We start from the raw sequence: 20,222 nt of genomic DNA, 5'->3' as shown, positions 1-20,222 counted from the left end.
AAACTAAAGAGAAAATTAGAAAAATTATTGTCACAAAAGTCAAAGAGAAAAAAAAAAGTCAAAGAGGCTGATATAGGAGAGAGATTGATGATAGAAATGACACACATTAAGAGGATGCCTTCTAAGTTCTGAAAATGTTATATTTCTTAACTTGGTAGCAGTTACATAGTGTTGCTTTATAATCACTATTTAACTTCACATACATGATGTTATGTCGTGTACATAGCTTGTATACTTTCGGTATATTCAGGATATTTCACAATTGAAAAAAATATTGTTCAGTCACTTGTAGAACCAAGAACTGTTTTAATTCAGTAATGAACATGTTCATTAACCTTAAAAATCAGAGATTTTTGTCTGACATAAAAGTTTAGTCTTCTTTTCCCAGTTCTGTGCCCCTTCAATAGGAATCTCCAACTACCTCGTATGGAAAAGAGGGAGTTACTGACCTTCTTCTCTGTATCTTAGGCTTGCCCATCTCCTTCTGTACCCTTCCACCAGCTGCCTGCCCCTTGCTCTTTCTTCCTCTAGTGTTGGGGATATTAGAGAAATAAGTGAGGAGGGAAAATAAAGGTGTTATTTTATGGGTACTGTCACCATCGGGTTCTCATGTTACTGGACATGCTGAAAGTTGAGTCTTTTCCTCCTGAAGTTAGTTCCTGTAAGATCCCCCAGTGGGAACATCTGACTGCATCTGCCTCAATGGGGCAGTGCCTTTCCTGTGGCTGGACATTTAAAAAAACATTCAAATGAAAGATGATGAAAACATAATCCTCAGCTTCTGCCTCCATGGGTACCAGTGCAATCTCTTTGTCATACTGCTCATTGCAAGAAACAGTCTTGATGGAGGTTCCCAATTCAGCGATCCAGCCTGCATCTTGCTTACCCAGGAGGCCCACATCTGAACCACAGGAAAGGAACTCCTATCCCCCGTGTCTTCCAGCACAGCAAGTGTCAGACTTCTCCAGAGTGAGCCCGATTTTAGCGCATGTGCCTCTGGGACGAAACTCGAGTTCTGAATTAAAGTTCAGCCCCATGGAGGCTAGAGTAGAAAGGAGAAATATGGCAGCACTCTCTCCAGAGTTCTTGCAGCTCCCTTCATGCCCTGGTCCCTTCATGGCTAATACTCAGGTATCTATTAAACGGGTGTTTTGCTAAAACTTTGTTGTTGTCATCACTGTCACTGTTCTATCTTTTGGAAGGTAAGAATCCTTTCAACTTCATGGTTTTCTTCTCAATCTTTTGGGACCTTAGTAGGAAAGTCGTCCCATTTTAACAACTTGTCACCATACTTTCAGCCATTCCACACCACACCTCGACATACGGATCCTTCACGCCCTAAACCTTAACTGAGTGCTGCGTTTTGACTTCGGCAGGTTTTCCTTTCCGCCAGCCCTTAGCAAAGCAGAATAACAGAAAACTGATCTACGTCTCTTATCTACTGTGTTCTCCTCTCCCAGTCTCTGTCTTTATAGGAGTACTACACTTTTATGATCCATTTGCTGCATACTGAAAGATTTCAGAAGAGAGAAATATTAACTTTGCAAGTAATGTATTCAGAATACCAGGAATTAGTTCTTAGTCTGCCCCATGGTGCCTAGAAATGTGCTTTGTTCAAGGCTATTTCATAAATGAATGAAAAAATAAATGAAACAAGAAAATTTTCCCAGCAGTGAGCTTAAGAAGAAAACGTGCTTCTCGCATTGTATATTGTATATTATTAAAATGGTGAAAGTAAAAGTGTTAGTAGCTCAGTCCTGTCTGACTCTTTGCAACCCCATGGACTGTAGACTGCCAGGCTCCTCTGTCCATAGAATTCTCCAGACAAGAATACTACAGCAGGTAGTCATTCCATTCTCCAGGAGATCTTCCTGAGCCAGGGATCAAACCCAGGTCTCCTGTATTGCAGGCAGATTCTTTACCATCTGAGCCACAAGGGAAGCAACGCTCTGCCAAATATTTATGTGACAGCTAAATAATAATCTAAGCGATGAAAGAAAAACTCTATAATTTTTCTTGCTTAGGTTTTATGATTGCCAGTGAATGTGTTTGTGTGTATATTTGATGAGCTTCTAGTATTATAAGAGATTTTCAATTATTGTGAAGCTAAAGCTAGTATATCTTACTGAAACAATTTCTCTCAGCATGCAACTCCACCTTAGGAAAGAACTTAAAACATTTGATGGATTACGTTGCTTCTGTTTCATTTTATTCACTTTGGCAATTGTGTAAATCTCATTATAATCATTGTGTGCATAGAAGTATAATAACTACCCCTTTACTTTACCAACTGTACATTAAATGACTACCAGAAATGAGCTTGATGGAAAAGAAAGAAAAATAAAAAAGCCTCACTTCTTTATTTCTTAACTTGAACAAAAATTTGCCATCAGAGACAAAAATACAATTTTCGCATGAAAACAACCAACTATGCTTTTGGACGAGCTCATGACATGTTCCGCACGTGAGATGGTTGTCTCTAAGTCGGGCTGGGTGGTGCTCAAACTCCAGGGCTCACTGCGCTCAGGCGCCTCAGTGGTCTACAACTCTTTGCAACCTTACGGACTGTAGCCTGCCAAGCTCCTCTGGCCACGGAATTTTCCAGGCAAGAATACTGGAGGGCAAAAATACTATGCTCTCCCTCCAGGGGATCTTCCCGATCCAGGGATCAAACCCACAACTTCTGCGTCTCCTGCATTGCATGTGGATTCTTTACCACTAAGCCACAGGGGGAAGTCCCTTCATGTACCAAACTGAATGTAACTCTAAGACAATTTACAAGGTACAAAAACTACAAAAATACACTCTAAGGACACATACACATTATATACAAATAAATCAATATTTTTTCCACATAGAACCTTTCTTTCTACTCCCCCTCTTTTTTTTTTTTTTTTTTACTTAGCCTTTTTAAAACAATCAGCTCAGTTCAGTTGCTCAGTCGTGTCCCACTCTTTGCGACCCCATGGACTGCAGCCCACCAGGATTCTCTGTGCATCACCAACTCCTGGAGTTTACTCAAACTCATGTCCATCGAGTCAGAGACGCAATCTAACCACTTCATCCTCTGTCCTCCCCTTCTCCTCCCACCTTCAATCTTTTCCAGCATCAGGGTCTTTTCTAATGAATCACTGATTCACATGAGGTGGCCAAAGTATAGGAGTTTCAGCTTCAGTATCTGTCCTTCCAATATATTCAGGACTGATTTCCTTTTGGATGGACTGGTTGGATCTCCTTGCAGTTCAAGGGACTCTCAAGAATATTCTCCAACATCACAGTTCAAAAGCATCGATTCTTCGGTGCTCAGGTTTTTTTATAGCCCAACTCTCACATTCATACATGACTACTGGAAAAAACATAGCTTTCACTAGACGGACCTTTGTTGGCAAAGTAATGTCTCAGCTTTTTAATATGTTGTCTAGGTTGGTCATAGCTTTTCTTCCAAGGAGCAAATGTGTTTTAATTTCATGGATGCAGTCACCATCTGCTGTGATTTTGGTGCCCAAGAAAATAAAGTCTGTCACTGTTTCCACTGTTTCCCCATTTATTTCCCATGAAGTAATGGGACCAGATGCCATGATCTTAGCTTTCTGAATGTTGAGTTTTAAGCCAACTTTTTCACTCTCCTCTTTCACTTTCATCAAGAGGCTCTTTAGGAAAAAAAAAAAAGAGGCTCTTTAGTTCTTCTTTGCTTTTTGCCATAAGGGTGGTGTCATCTGCATATCTAAGGGTACTGATATTTCTCCTGGCAATCTTGATTCCAGTTTGTGCTTCATCCAGCCCAGCGTTTCTCATGATGTACTCTGCATACAAGTTAAATAAGCAGGGTGACAATATACAGCCTTAATGTACTCCATTCCCGAGTTGGAACCAGTCTGTTGTTCCATGTCCAGTTCTACCCATTTCTTTACCTGCTTACAGGTTTCTCAGGAGGCAGGTCAGGTGGTTTCATATTCCCATCTCTTGAAGAATTTCCCTCAATTTGTTGTGATCCACACAGTCAAAGGCTTTGGCATAGTCAATAAGGCAGAAGTTTAAAACAATAAATAAATGAGTTTTTGTTTATTTCCTGAATATTTATCAAAGTGCTATAAGAAGGCTTTCCTATTAGGTATAGCTTGGTGGTAACATAAAATAGTAACTTATTAATGACCTTCAATAATTAACACTTGTTAATAACCTTCAGTATTTAAGAGATGAAATCCAGTAATTTGTAATCACCTGAATAAATAAGAACAAATAGAGTAGACTATAAATGTTCTCACCACAAAAAAAGAAACAGTAATTACATGAGGTGATGGAGGGTTAGCTAATGCTATAGTTGTAATCAAATTGCAATATATAAATGTATCAAATCACCATACTATACATTCTAAATTTATATCATGTTATGTTTCAATTCTATTGCAAAGAAGTTGGGAAAAGATTTCAAAAGGACAAACAGAAGAAAAAAGCATATGAAAACCCCATGTAGTAGAAATATGATTGACTATTTCATAGCAGATCACTTTTCTATCATGAAAATCTGATCACCCTTGCTAGAAATTTCTTCAGCCATGGATATATTGCCCAATTTTTGCTAATGAGACATGAAACCTGTTGAGGGTCTAAAAACAATATATCTCTTTATTAAGAAAAATATTTAAGGAAAGATAATCTTTATCTTTACCTTGTATGATAAGTGAAAAGAAGCCATCTTCCAGCCAGCCTAAAGATGAAGATTTCACCAAGGATTACCAAAAAAAAAACAAAAAATGAGAGAGAGAGAGCGCAACATTACTCTCCCACCCCCGCAACAAACAAAAGGATTACCAATAAAAGAGAAAAAGAAAACTTAAGTTTTTTATACTATCTTTGAATAGCTAAATCAACCAACACCGGAGTTCACCCTACCTTTTAACTATGAGGTGAAGTGAAGTGAAAGTCGCTCAGTCATGTCTGACTCTTTGCAACCCCAAGGACTATATAGTCCATGGAATTCTCCAGGCCAGAATACTGGAGTGGGTAGCTGTTCCCTTCTCCAGGGGATCTTCCCAACCCAGGGATCAAACCCAGGCCTCCCACATTCCAGCCAGATTCTTTACCCGCTAAGCCACCAGGGAAGCCCACCTCTTAAGTATAATCTGAGATAATTTTCCATGTTGTTTATTTGCATGAGGTGTGCTATTTCTTACAGCAGAATGCATACTAACCAATAAATACAGGGAGATGAAGAAGTATTAACCAATCTAAAGAAGAAAAGCCAAACGGCAACGCCAAATTTGTTTTCAAAAGGATGGGTATAGTGAATGATTGTGCTATCTATAAAAGTCACAGAGAGATGATTTCAGTTTAATATTAAACTTACTGTCAGGACTGTCTGAAATGCTTTATCTGCCCTGTGCTTAGCTGAGTCATGTCAGACTTTTTGTGACTGCATGGACTATAGACTGCCAGGCTTCTCTGTCCATGGAATTTTCCAGGATAGAATACTGAAATGGGTTGCTTTTTCCTACTCCAGGGGATCTTCCTGAGGCAGGGATCGCACCCACGGCTCCTGCATCTCTGCACTGCTGATTCTTTACCTACTGAGCCATTTGGGAAGTCCCTGCCCTAGGAAGCAGTAAATTCCCTCTCACCAGAGACTGGCCAATGATTTCTTCAGTTCAGTTCAGTTCAGTCACTCAGCCGTGTCCAACTCTTTGCGACCCCATAAATCGCAGCACGCCAGGCCTCCCTGTCCATCGAGGGAGGAATTTACTCAAAGTCATGCCCATCGAGTCGGTGATGCCATCCAACCATCTCATCCTCTGTCGCCCCCTTCTCCTCCTGCCCCCAATCCCTCCCAGCATCAGGGTCTTTTCCAATGAGTCAGCCCTTCACATGAGGTGGCCAAAGTATTGGAGTTTCAGCTTCAACATCAGTCCTTCCAATGAACACCCAGGACTGATCTCCTTTACGATGGACTGGTTGGATCTCCTTGCAGTCCAAGGGACTCTCAAGAGTCTTCTCCAATACCACAGTTCAAAAGCATCAATTCTTCAGTGCTCAGCTTTCTTCACAGTCCAACTCTCACATCCATACATGACTACTGGAAAAACCATAGACTTGACTAGATGGACCTTTGTTGGCAAAGTAATGTCTCTGCTTTTTAATATGCTGTCTAGGTTGGTCATAACTTTTCCTTCCAAGGAGTAAGCGTCTTTTAATTTCATGGCTGCAATCATCATCTGCAGTGATTTTGGAGTGCCCCAAAATAAAGTCTGACATTGTTTCCACTGTTTCCTCATCTCTTTCCCATTAAGTGATGGGACCAGATGCCATGATCTTAGTTTTCTGAATGTTGAGCTTTAAGCCAATTTTTTCACTTTCACTTTCATCAAGAGGCTCTTTAGTTCTTCTTTACTTTCTGCCATAAGGGTGGTGTCATCTGCATATCTGAGGTTCTTGATATTTCTCCGAGCAATCTTGATTCCAGCTTGTGCTTCTTCCAGTCCAGCGTTTCTCATGATGTACTCTGCATATAAGTTAAATAAGCAGGGTGACAACATACAGCCTTGACGTACACCTTTTCCTATTTGGAACCAGTCTGTTTTTCCATGTTCAGTTCTAAGTGTTGCTTCCTGACCTGCATACAGGTTTCTCAAGAGGCAAGTCAGGTCGTCTGGTATTCCCATCTCTTTCAGAATTTTCCACAGTTTATTGTGATCCACACAGTTAAAGGCTTTGGCATAGTCAATAAAGCAGAAATAGATGTTTTTCTGGAACTCTCTTGCTTTTTTGATGATCCAGCAGATGTTGGCCACTTGATCTCTGGTTCCTCTGCCTTTTCTAAAACAAGCTTGAACATCTGGAATTTCACGGTTCATGTATTCTTAGTTAGCTGTAAATCAGAGAAATTAGACTATATGCCTTATGCTCTTTAGTTGTTTCTGTGAAAACTGGAAGAAAGATTTAACCAAGATGATGTGAAGTCTAATATTAAAGCTTAACTATAAAACAATCTTCCTCTTCATGTTTATTTTAGGGAAGCTGCAGTTTTTCAGTTATCTAAACTAAGCATTAGTTGAAACTTTGCTCAGTTTTCAGATTGTGTTAGTAATTGTGCATATTAAAAAATATGTATGATTACTATTTTAAATTTATTTCTAATTGGGACATGTTTTCAATGAAAAATAAATCCTGGCATAAAATTGTGTATCAAAATTTGTAATAGAGTTCATAAAGGGTTTGGCATAACAGTTCACTTCAGTCACTCAGTCGTGTCCGACTCTTTGTGACCCCATGGACTGCAGCACACCAGGCTTCCCTGTCTATCACCAGCTCCTGGAGCTTACTCAAACCCATGTCCACTGAGTCGGTGATGCCATCCAACCATCTCATCCTCTGTTGTCCTCTTCTCCTTCCACCTTCAATCTTTTCCAGCATCAGGGTCTTTTCAAATGAGTTAGTTATTCACATCAGGTGGCCAAAGTACTGGAGTTTCAGCTTTAGCATTCAGTCCTTCCGATGAATATTCAGGATTGATTTCCTTTAGGGTGAACTGGTTGGATCTCCTTGCTGTCCAAGAGACTCTCAAGAGTCTTCTCCAACACCACAGTTCAAAAGCTTCAATTCTTCAGCACTCAGCTTTCTTTATAGTCCAACTCTCACATCCAAACATAACAAGAAGTAGGAAAATCAATATGTGCTAAAAGAATTGACTTTGAGCTTGACTTTAAGAGAAGGAGAAAACTAACCAAGTTCTGATCTTGACAACATATGCATAAATATTATATTAGTGTCTATAAAAATAGAGTCAAATAGACAATGTCATTTTTAATTTGTACTATGCAATTGTCAATAACAGATCCTACCATATGGAGGTATTATATGAAATGTTAGAACTAGGCAAGGGTTAAGATTAAGATAAAAATTTAATTTTGTCTCATCATTTTGGAGAAAGATACATTTTTACCAGTAAGGTTAGGACTGATATCATTATCCATTTAGTACTAGGAAATGTTAAAGTTATCTCAAAAAAAACATTTTTCCTGTTGAAATTATTTAGGGGAAATAAAAATCTAGCAATGTTCTTTCTCACCTAAATTGTGTGTGTGTGTGTGTGCGCTCAGTCATGTCCCACTCTTTTGCAACCCTGTGGCTATAGCCCACCAGGCTCCTCTGTTCATGGAATTTTCCAGGCAAGAAATACTGAAGTGATTTGCCATTTAATGGTGATTTATAAATAGAATTTTGATTGCTTGATGTAATCATTTTTAATATGATATTTTTCTATCTTACCTGATCACCTTTATATAGGACATAAAGAAGCTAGATATTGTAAAATAAATAAATAAATAAATAAAGCTCTGACAAACAACAACCAATTTTAGAATTGTTGGAAAGTGTATCAAAATTAACTAGGAGAGTACAGTAGAGGTATTCAATAAATTAAAACAGTGGTTTTCCATGAGAAAACCACATCGAAAATCCAATAGGAGTTGTTTATCTAGCGTCAAATCAAATAAATCGTATTAATTAAAAAGAGAAAAATTCTGTTTGTTATTGGTATAAGTTCTCTGACTTCTCTGGTGCAGGAAAATCTTTAATCTGCTTTTCATGTGTGGAGGAATAAATGAAGAAAGCACAAAAGGCAGAAAGAAAAAGGTGGCTCCAATCCTAATCATGTGGGTTTACTGATAATTCCATAAATCATCTGATCCAACATGACCTCATGCTTTTACCAGCAGAAGTATTGTTCTCACTTGCATTTTTTAAAATGTGAGGGAAAGATGAGTTCAGCTAACAGCTGAACATGGGCACATGGGCTTCAGGGAAAGAAAGCATTTACAAAATATGTTCTTAGTATGCTTTGCCTTCCATGCACTACAATTGACCTCAAACCCTTCCATTTTTTTTTGACATAAAATCACTTCTCATGAGAATGGACTTGGTGTGGTAAAATTTGAAGTCCAGATTCCTTCAGTATACACTTCTGACTTGCTCCAAGTCCACTGCTCTAAGCATAGGATAAGAAATATAAAACAATCATGTGTTTTCTTTGAATCTCAGGCACTTATAGTTTATTTGGAATAAGGAAATTCAAAGGTTAGCTAAAAGCTTCATTGAGCAAGGATTTGTCACTTGATAAATTTGGTTTGCCTTTTAAACTTTCAAGAAAATCATCAACTCACAGAAACTTTTCCTTGCAATTTAGCTATCCTTCTGAAAGATTACATTATGATGTTTAGATGATGTTTCCTGCATGAAAATATGTCTTATTGGACATTAAATTGTGAATTTTCCATTCCTTTTTTAAAAATTGTCTCCAAGAATTGTTTAAGCATAAGTAGTATTAACAAACTTTACACTTGAAGGTGACATGAAACCAGATAACTTTTAAGAGAAAAAAAACAACATCCTATTATTTAAATGGTTCCTCATTAATATTTAGATGTGAGAATCCTGATTTGTTTCTACCTTTTCTCTTTTTATGGTCTTAGAGATATAGTCTTAAGTTGTTATTAGGTTTCCTTTCTTTTTTGGACGTTATCTCAGAACACACTCCAGAATTATTGTTTGTAGAGTTCATTAAAATCTAATTTTTTTCTTTAATCTTTTTAATGAACTCTACAAACAATAAATGCTGGAGAGGGTGTGGAGAAAAGGGAACCTCTTACTCTATTGGTGGGAATGTAAATTGATATAACCACCATGGAGAACAGAATGAAAGTTCATTAAAAAACTAAAAATAGAATTACCATATGACCCAGCAATCCCACTCCTGGGCGTATATCCCGAGAACACCGTAGTTCAAAAAGACATTTGCACCCCAACGTTCACTGCAGCACTCTTTACAATAGCCAGGACATAAAGCAACCTAAAAGTCCACTGACAGAGAAATGGATAACGAGGATGTGGTGCATATACACAATGGAATATTATTACTCAGCCATAAAAGGAATGAAACTGAGTCATTCGTAGAGATGTGGATGGACCTAAAGACTATCATAGAGAGTGAAATAAGTCAGAAAAAGTTGGATATTAACACATATATGCGGAATCTAGAAAAATGGTATAGATGATCTTATTTTCAAAACAGAAATAGAGAAACAGACATAGAGAATAAACCTAGGGACACCGAGGGAGGATATGCTGGTGGGCTGGATGAACTGGGAGGCTGGGATTGACATATATACAGTATGTATAAAACAGGTAACTAGTGAGAATCTACCGTATAGCTCAGGGAACTCTCCTGGGTGCACACACAGGGGCTTCCCAGGCGTGGCCCCTGGTAGGTAAAGAATCTTCCTGCCGTTGCAGGAGATCCAAGACACACAGGTTTGAACCCTGGGTGGGGAAGAGCCTCTGGAGTAGGAAGTGGCAGCTCACTTCCTTATTCTTGCCTGGAAAACCCCAAGGACAGAGGAGTCTGGCGGGCTACAGTCCATGGGGAGCAAACAGTAGGCCATGACTGAGCACAGCAGAGCGCATACACATATGGTTGGTTCACTCTGCCGTACAGAGAAGTAGGCTCAACAGTGTACAGTAACTATACTCCAAAAAAATCAGTGAAACACACACACACACACACTCTTCAGCTGACTCAGGGTTAACACCATGAGTCTTAAAGAAAGCACACCTATGCTCAAAGGCCTGACAGGTTACTACGTTATCCTTGTTTTTCCCTTCACAGTCAATTTATTAAAAAGTATGTCTAACTCACAGTCCTTGAATTTTCATTTTTCATTTCCTCTTCAATCTAGTACAACCTGGTTTCCACCTGCACCACCCAAATGAAATGATTTTTTCCCCCTAAGGATACCAATGGCTTCCATTTTGTCTAAAATAGTGGATATACTTTTGTTTTACCTTAATGGATCTCTCTTCAACTTTTAAACTATTGATACTCCTTCTTAGAAATTTTTGTCTTTCTTGATATCAGATATAATTTTCTTTTCTGTGAAATTACAGTTTCTCTGTGAAAACCTTTTAAGTTCTTCATTCATACATTTGACAAATTGTTTTGAATTCTGCTGAAGATCGAGTTCTTTTTCCTGTCCCCTTTGCTATGTTATTGCTGTTGAGTCACCCAGTCGTGTCCAACTCTTTGCAACCACATGGATCACAGCGTGAGGGGCCTGACTGCCCCTCACCATCTCCCAGAGTTTGCCCAAGTTCATAAATGTGGAAGCCTTCCATCTATTTGATTTCCTCAGTATACACATTCACCTAGGTTGTTTCATCCAGACTTACTGCTAATGATTCAAAAATGTATTTCTCCAGCAAGACCTCACTCATTATTCTCAATGGTTCACAGAACATCTTTATGCTGGTGTTCAAAAGACACCATATACTGATTTGCCATCAGTTGCAAAAGCAAAATGTTTAAAATATTTATTCTGGCCTATGCCATCCTAAAAAGTATGAAGTAATATCTCATTGTGATTTACATTTCCTTTATGGTTAGTGATTCTGAGCTCTTTTTCATATACCTGTTGGGCATTTGTTTATCTTCTTTGCAAAAATTAATATGTGGCAATGAACAGTGGGGTACATGAATCTTTTTGAATATATTTAGTTGCTTAAATAGTTATTGTGATGATCAATTCGTCTTTTGTTTTCCCTTTGCAACATAAGGAAGCAATAATGAATTATGTCCCTGAAACTACACAAATATATACAATCCAGTGCTGAAATATGATTAAATGGATAAAATCATGGCTCTCAAACATAGTAAGTCTTAGATAATTTGGGAAAAATTCATATTTTCCTGCTGCCCTTAAGAGATATGATGTGTAAAATATATATAAAACCTGCAAAAGTATTTATTTTGTTTACTTTCTTCATCATTAGATCTCCCTTCCTGTATGGCCCTCACAGGAATGTACTTCTATGTAGGACAGCCAGGGTTAATAAATTACAGAATGTCCACAATGCTTTTGAAAATGTAGAGGAACTATGTGTTCAGGGAATCAGGTTAAAGATAGTCAAATACTTTGCCAAAGCTATGCCTATCCACTATGCTGGAAATCACATGCTGTTAAATTTTAGTATTTCTCATGTTGTTCAATATATGTTGATAAAAGAAAAAAAACTGTTTAGTTTTTCTCACCCAATCTTTTAAGTTCTCCTTTAGGACAGAAGGACTAAATTTATAGGCTGAGAAGAAACTGAATCCATATTAGCAAGACATATGAGCAAAAAATGAACACTTCTGCCATCTGGAAGTTTTCAAGTATCCAGATGTTTGGTATCATGTTAGCTAAATATCTAAACTACTAATTAAATATTTTTATTTTGCAGCTTTGGGGTATCATGTAGATTTTTTAAAAACATGTCCGTGTTATACCCAGATTCTGGTGTGACAGAAAAATAAAGTAGTCCGTTGTGGGAAAAATTATTATTATGATTGGCTTGAAGGAACATGTTCAGATTCATCAGATACCAAATTGATCATTAATAAAGTAAAGGTAATTATGTCACTTGTGCACAATTATTAGCAGGCACAACTCTATTCATCAATCATTTCTTAGTAATGATTGTGTTCAACTCATGATAAAGAAAAACTTTATTCAATAGGAAATGTTGTTTGTCTTTGTAAGATAACGTAAATTAGAAAGTAAAAAAGCACCTCCAAAACCGACACGAACCAACGCCAGCAAGCCAAAGGGCACATTGAGGATTTTGTTTTTTAACAAGGCTTTCAGTTCTTTTCTCTGCTGTCATAATATGCTCAGGCATTCCAAGACTCTAGTTAGTGAACAGAGGTCTTCACTTGTTGAAAAATCAGGGAGAATATCTCATCATCGGTTAAGTCCCACATATGCATGAAAACCAGCACTTACTGAACACTTAGAGGTTGAAATGGAAATGAAAATAAAACATGATGCGTGGCACTAAATTCTAGCATTTTATGTCCTAAAGCTAATAGACAATGCTAAGACAACTAGTAAAACTAGGAGATTTCCTTTAAGTTCCCATATTTTGCCATTACTTTCCATTAGCTATTTCTTTTCTTTGTGGATGTCCTTAGGAAATGCAAGATGGAGTCAAAAATGATGAGTCAAGGTATAGATACATAAAGTTAATTAGTTAGAAAATACTTGCAAACCAAAATGTAAGATGCTATAGGTCATAGAGTTGGACCATAAAGAAAGCTGAGCACTGAAGAACTGATGCTTTTGAACTGTGGTATTGAAGAAGACTCTTGAGAGTCCCTTGGACTGCAAGGAGATCCAACCAGTCCATCCTAAAGGAAATCAACCCTGAATATTCATTGGAAGGACTGATGCTGAAGCTGAAACTCCAAAACTTTGGCCACCTGATGCAGAGAACTGACTCATTGGAAAAGATTCTGATGCTGGGAAAGATTGAAGGCAGGAGGAGAAGGGAGTGACAGAGGATGAGATGGTTGGATGGCATCACTGACTGGATGGACATGAGTGTGAGCAAGCTCTGGAAGTTGGTGATAGACAGGGAGGCCTGGTGTGCTGCAGGCCGTGGGGCACAAACTGTCAGACATGACTGAGCGACTGAACTGAATTGACAGGTCATGGAGAACTTAGGGAAGACACAGTTTATCAGAAACAAAAGTAAAAAAAAAGGTGTGTATGTATGTGTAAGAGGGAAAGAGAGACAACCATGAAAAGTAAAATTATAATTAAAGTTTATATAGCTCTAAATAAGAAATGTTTATAGAGAAATTGGACTTGTTGGAGAATTCCACATGGTAAAGAACTGATGGTTGCCTCTGGATTATAACCAATAAGAAACAGTCCCTCAATCTGATAATTTTCAGGGGATTGAATGCTGCCAACAGCATGCGAGTTTGGAAGCAGCTCCTTCCTTAGTTTGGTCTTCAGATGAGAACCCTGTCTGGATGACACCTTGATTCTGACCCATGAAAGACTCCTAACAGAGGACCCAGGTTAAGTTCTGCCCAGACTCCTGACCCTCAGAAACTGAGGCTATTACAAATGTATGGTGCTTCCAGCCACTAAGTGTGTGTAAGTCGTTACACAACCCCAGATAACTAACATAGAGTCCAAACTTCTTATATGTGGAAGCTATAAATATAATGTTTTCCCAGCTCCGGAGTTCCTAGTTATATTCAATAAATAGTTTAATAATATTAATACCAACTTCACACAAATAAAATTAAGGTTTTAATCCTTGTCATGCACACAAATGGAATTTTAGACTATCTTTTAATGCCCAGTTTCTAAAAGTATATTTCTGTGATATCCAATCCTATTTGCTGTTTTTAAAAGTAAAGTAGGAATTCAGTAGATTTGATGACTCATAAAGGCTGTGATGGAAGACAGTTCTTCATTCTGAGTCATTTTGCAGAAATTTTGTTACTTTCAGTTATTTTTGTTTTTTTACATATAACCAAACACTGCTTGTTGATATATTCACTACCAAAGTCAAACACAATTCCCACTCACTGAGACTCATTTAAAAGATGATTTCTAAAGACAATGCTCAGTGAACAAGAAAATCTTTTCTTCTGTAGCCTCTGAAACTGTAAACATCCTTCCTACAACCTACTTATTTTTCTTATAAAAAAGGTATTTATTTATTGTAATAGGGAGGTCTGGTTTTAAAGCCAAGAACCTCTATTTTGGGAGATGAAAGAGAGAAATCTGCAAGCAACTGCAGGTGAACAAAAGCATTCAGTTGTCCAAATACTTCAGCAGAGCAAAAATGAGCAGGAGAAAGGAGTGGATAATAATCAATTTCTTACATAGTACTTACATTTTGAAAACACCATACAACTGTTACTTTGCAGAGACAATCCTTAAGAGACAGTTGCATATTATGGACAGTTTTACCAAATGCCTTCATGGGGCAAATTCTATGGGTTGGTCTAACACCAGTATCAATCTAGGATTGACTTAGAAATTGTGCTTAAGACCATCAGGCATTCAGTCTCATGCTTTACACTTGGAAAGCCGACTTTGTTTCAAAAAAATATTATTCCAAGAGTCATGTAATGATTCTGGTTCTATATTTGCAAATATGGAGTCAAGGCACTTGGGTGTTATTTTAACCCTAATACTGCATGAAGGGGGCTTCCCAGGTGACAGAGTGGTAAAGAATCTGCCTGCCAGTGTAGGAGATGCAAATTTGATCCCTGGGTCAGGGAAGATCCCCCTGAGTAGGAAATGACCACCCACTCCAGTGTTCTTGCCTGAAAAACTCCAAGGACAGAGGAGCCTGGCTCACTACAGTCCATGGGTTGGAAAGAGTCAGAGGCAACTGAGCAACAGAGCATACATGCACTTCAAGAGAATCGTAGCCGAAGGGGAAGAAAGATTCCCAGATCTGTGAAGGGACAACCAGCCACGTCCCTCTTAAGCAAGTGAGAATGCCTCTAGTTACAGTAACGAGTACCCTCTGTGTGTGTGAGTTAGTCACTCAGCCGTGTCTGACTCTTGGCGACCCCATGGACTATAGCTGTACAGGCTCCTCTGTCCATGGAGTTCTCCAGGCAAGAATACTGGAGTGGGAAAAAAAAAAAAAAAAAGAATACTGGAGTGGGTTGCCATTCCCTTCTCCAGGGGATCTTCCCAGCCCAGGGATCAAACCCAGATCTCCTGCATTGCAGGCAGATTCTTTACCATCTGGGCCATCAGGGGAGTCCAACTAATACCACAGTCAACTCTTACCCCTAATCTCACATAGCATATTATCTAAAAGAAATAATTTTATAATTGGCATCAAGGATTTTAAGAAGGTTTTGCAGTATTTTTTATACCATCAGTGTTCACTTTCAAACATAGAAAAATTTCTGTAGAGTCAAAAATTCCACTCTACTGATAAATATGAAATTTTTTGACAGTGTTATGACATAACATCACACTAGCTTTTATTTTTAAGATCATTTTCTTTCATTTTGAAATAGTTTAAAGAAAGGTTTGCACATCATGCTTAATTTTGTTGACATTTAAAGAGATTTTTTTTTATTTGATGGAGAGTAATTTTCCAATTATCAATCAAGAGTTTATAAATTGGGCTACAAATATTTATCTCTGTGGAATTTCAACGGTTTTAAGAAGGAAGAATGAGATTACATATTCATATTGAGTTTAAACACCAAAGTTTCAAAAATACTCAAAGGAATTCTCCCTTTCATTCAACTCTTTAAAGGGAAAACAAACAGTGGAACCATCATCAGTTTAATTAATATAGGAAATGTCTAAGGCAAAGTAAGCAATCTGGGACCTAATAAAAATGTCGTAACTAAGCGAAATGAAAAACAACAGTCAACTTGCTGTGGCATACTCAGGTGTAGATTTTTCTGAGTATGTACCGTGCACAATGAAGCCTTGATTAGAACAGTCTATAACACCTAATGAAACTCTCCAATATTCTCACAGCAGGAATAGCAAACAAAAGAGCTTCAGGGAAAGTTTGAAAGTAAATGAACCTCTAAAATAATAAGCTAAAAAATAATAAGCTAATATGTCTTCCAATGGAAAGGTTATGGTTCATTTGGGAAGAGGGTTGAGCTAAAATGCACATTTGTTCAGTACCATGACTAAAATTAAAAAGATTAATCTTTATCTTCTTTAAAATCAAACTTATGTACTTAGAACACATACTAACAATTCTTTTCAGATTACCTTTTCAAAACCTTCCTAAAATTTACCTTGGATAAGCTATGAAATAGCACTCAATAAATACTTATTGATTGATCTGTCTTAAGTGTAGATGAATGAAGTAGCTATTACCTACAGAATGACCATTGGTGGCTGTAAGACTTCCATGACCCCTAATATCTACTGCACTCAGCCCACCTTATAAGTAAAATGGGGATAAGTATATATGACTATTTCATGGGTTGGAATAATGAATACTTGAGTTAATATGTATAACATGTTTAGAACTGTGCCTGAAAGAATCTCTGCTTAGTGAATGGAAAACTTTAGATATATGAGAGAACAGTGGAAGAAGTCATTGTTAGCCTTGGGGATAACAAAAAGCCTTCACAAAAGAAGATGCATTTGAAATATGAATAGAATATCCTTAGAAAGGGAAAGAAGGTGAGGAAATTCTACCCATATTACTCTCTTGCTACTTTAAATCCTTTAATAGTTTCCCAAAGATGTATGTGTGTTCATGTGTGTGTATGATGTGTGTATGTGACAACATACACATAAACAATATTACCTAAATGCTCAAATTTGGCTTAAAAGACCTATCCTGGCCTGGTCGGTTCAATTTTGCTAATTATGCATGCTCATCTGTCACTCTTTTCACCCATGGTAGTCATCTGATCTTATTTCCATTCCAAATACCTTCATTTTTTTCTTTAAAGTCTTCTGTATCTCTCTCAACTTGAGCCCCCCCTTCCCACTGACTTTTCCTTGCTCTTACTCATCATTTCAGGTCTCAATTTCATTTCGCTGTCTCTAAGAAGCCTTAAAGGCTTCCCAGGTGGTGCTAGTGTAAAGAACCTGCCTGCCAATGTAGGAGACATAAGAGACGTGGGTTCAATCCCTGGGTGGGAAAGATCCCCAGGAGGAGGGCAGGGCAACCCATTCCAGTATTCTTGCTTGGATAACCCCATGGACAGAGGAGCCTGGTGAGCTATAGTCCATAGAGTTGCAAAGAGTTGGACATGACTGAGGCAACTTAGCATGCACAAGGAGCCTTCAAGAGTAACTTGGATGAGCCTGCTATATACTTCCATAGGGCCCTGTATGCTTTCTTTTTTATTAATATAAAACCAATTACCACAAAGTTAGTAATTTAAAATAACAGTCACTGATTATCTCACAGCCCATGGGGCAGAAATGTGAGCAGGTTTGATTGTGTTCTCTGTTCAGGGACTCCCAAGCCTAAATCAAGCTGTTGGCCAACCTTCTGGGCTCTTCTCTGGAGACTCTGGGGGAGAATGAGCTTCTGGATTTATTCAGGTTGTTGGCAGAATGCAGTTTTTGTGCTTTTGAGACTGAAGCCCCTGTTTTCTTCCTGTCAACCAGGTACCACGTTTGATGGCTTTGTGGTCTTTACCAATGGTATGGCAAACACTTCTCACGTTTTCAATGTCTCCACATTCACCTGATGCCACAGGCAGAGGAAACTCTCTGCTTTTAAAGCAGGGGTCCCCAGCCTCCAGGATCTAATGTCTTACGATCCGAGGTGAAGCTGATGCAATCATAATAATAGAACTAAAGTGCATAATAAATGTAATGCACTTGAAACACCCTGGAGCCATTCCCCACCCCCAAGTCCATGGAAAAATTGTCTTGGGGACTGCTGTTTTAAAGAGCCTACATGATTAGATTGGGCCTATCAGATACTCTACCTTTTCATTAACTCCAAACCAACCAAACTTATTAAATATATAAAAATTCCTTTTCACATAACATGATCACAAGAAGGATCATATCTCATTATATTCACAGACTCCATCTAAGTTGAAGAGGAGAAGACTTTACAAGGATTAGGATCACTGAGGATAATTCTTAGAATTCCATCTACTACAGACTTCATACCCGCTTCTATTATCCATAGTTAAGATTGTGGTTGTTTGTTTCTTCTCACTGTAATTAGCAAGTGACAGTTTAACACACATTATAAATTAGGCACTGTCCCATTATTTTAGGAGGATATGATTCTTATGTGCACTTTTCAAATGAGGAAAATCAAGGCATGTAGAGGTTGGATAACCTGACCAAGATGACAGAGCTGTAAAATAGGAGAAGTAGGCTTGTAATCCAGGCAGGCTGGCTCTGGAGTCTATGCTGTTAACATTGAACTATGCTCTAAATGGCAACCCACTCCAGTGTTCTTGCCTGGAGAATCCCATGGATGGAGGATACTGGTAGGCTACAGTCCACAGGGTCGCAAAGAGTTGGACATGACTGAATCACTTCACTTATGCTCTCTGCACAGTTAGAGTGCAACCTCCATGACTGTATCTCTCTCTTATTTATCAGAATCCTTACGCTTATGTAGATGACACCACCCTTATAGCAGAAAGTGAAGAAGAACTAAAGAGCCTCTTGATGAAAGTGAAAGAGGAGAGTGAAAAAGTTGGCTTAAAACTCAACATTCAGAAAACTAAGATCATGGCATCTGGTCCCATCACTTCATGGGAAATAGATGGGAAAACAGTGGAAACAGTGACAGACTTTATTTTGGGGGGCTCCAAAATCCCTGCAGATGGTGACTGCAGTCATGAAATTAAAAGACGCTTACTCCTCGGAAGGAATGTTATGACCAACCTAGACAGCATATTAAAAAGCATTACTTTGCCAACAAAGGTCTATCTAGTCAAGACTATGGTTTTTCCAGTAGTCATGTATGGATGTGAGAGTTGGACTATAAAGACAGCTGATTGCTGAAGAATTGATGCTTTTGAACTGTGGTGTTGGAGGACTCTTGAGAGTTCCTTGGATTGCAAGGAGATCAAACCTGTCCATCCTAAAAGAGATCAGTCCTGAGTGTTCATTGGAAGGACTGATGTTGAAGCTGAAACTCCAGTACTTTGGCCACCTGATGCAAAGAACTGACTCATTTGAAAAGACCCTGATGTAGGGAAAGATTGAAGGCAGGAGGAGAAGGGGACAACAGAGGATGAGATGGTTGGATGACAGCACCGACTCAACAGACGGTGTTGAGTAAACTCCGGGAGTTGGTGATGGACAGGGAGGCCTGGTGTGCTGCAGTCCATGGGGTCGCAAAGAGTCGGACCCGACTGAGCGACTGAACTGAACTGAACTGATGCTTACTTCAGTCCACAGCACTTACAAATTTATGGTATAAATCAATATAAAACTTTAAGTATTTTTTCCAAACAATGTTATTGAGCTCAGTTTGTGCCATATTAAAAATTACAGTTCCATACATGCCACTCATATGTACCAAGCATGATTCTAAAAATCAAGGAGACAACACTAAGCAAGCCAAACATATTGTCTCCTCTTGGAATCTGCCTGGATGTCAAGACATACAAGTAAATATTCAAACATAGTGGAATCTGCCTGACGATACAGGAGACTCAGGTTTGATTCCCGGCTCAGGAAGATCCCCTGGAGAAGGAAACGGCAATGCACTCCAGTACTCTTGCCTTGGAAATCCCATTGACAGAGGATCCTGGCAGGCAACCGTCCATGGAATTGCAAAGAGCTGGACATAGCTTAAGAACTAAACAAGTTTTACAATAAAAATTAAATTTGATTTTCAGATGAATTAATGGAATATGTGCTAAAAATATGATGTCTATCCACTTTCCTATACTTGAA

The 20,222-nt window shown here is 38.4% G+C and overlaps 1 protein-coding gene across 5 annotated transcripts in view; it reads right to left on the bottom strand.

The window, feature by feature from the left end:
- Window positions 1–20,222, bottom strand: part of LOC122427324 — a 438,851-nt gene that overhangs the window by 169,039 nt on the left and 249,590 nt on the right. For 2 of the 5 annotated variants that reach the window (XR_006265391.1, XM_043446719.1), the window contains 2 exons: window positions 4,670–4,708; window positions 3,954–4,007 (listed from right to left, as the gene is read on the bottom strand). The exons of 2 other annotated variants lie outside the window; for them this stretch is intronic. Coding sequence is in view for 2 of the 3 variants with exons in the window: in XM_043446719.1 (XP_043302654.1) it covers window positions 4,001–4,007; window positions 4,670–4,708 (46 nt within the window). In the remaining variant the exon portion in view is untranslated. Of the gene's footprint in view, window positions 1–3,953; window positions 4,008–4,123; window positions 4,222–4,669; window positions 4,709–20,222 lie in introns of those variants that run through there. One more of the 5 variants, XM_043446720.1, reaches the window with a different exon arrangement.

The sequence above is a fragment of the Cervus canadensis genome, chromosome 25, assembly GCF_019320065.1.
Source record: "Cervus canadensis isolate Bull #8, Minnesota chromosome 25, ASM1932006v1, whole genome shotgun sequence".
NCBI classification, from domain to species: Eukaryota; Metazoa; Chordata; class Mammalia; order Artiodactyla; family Cervidae; genus Cervus; species Cervus canadensis.
The sequence above is the reverse complement of the archived record's forward strand: the minus strand, read 5'-3'. Positions and strand labels throughout refer to the sequence as shown.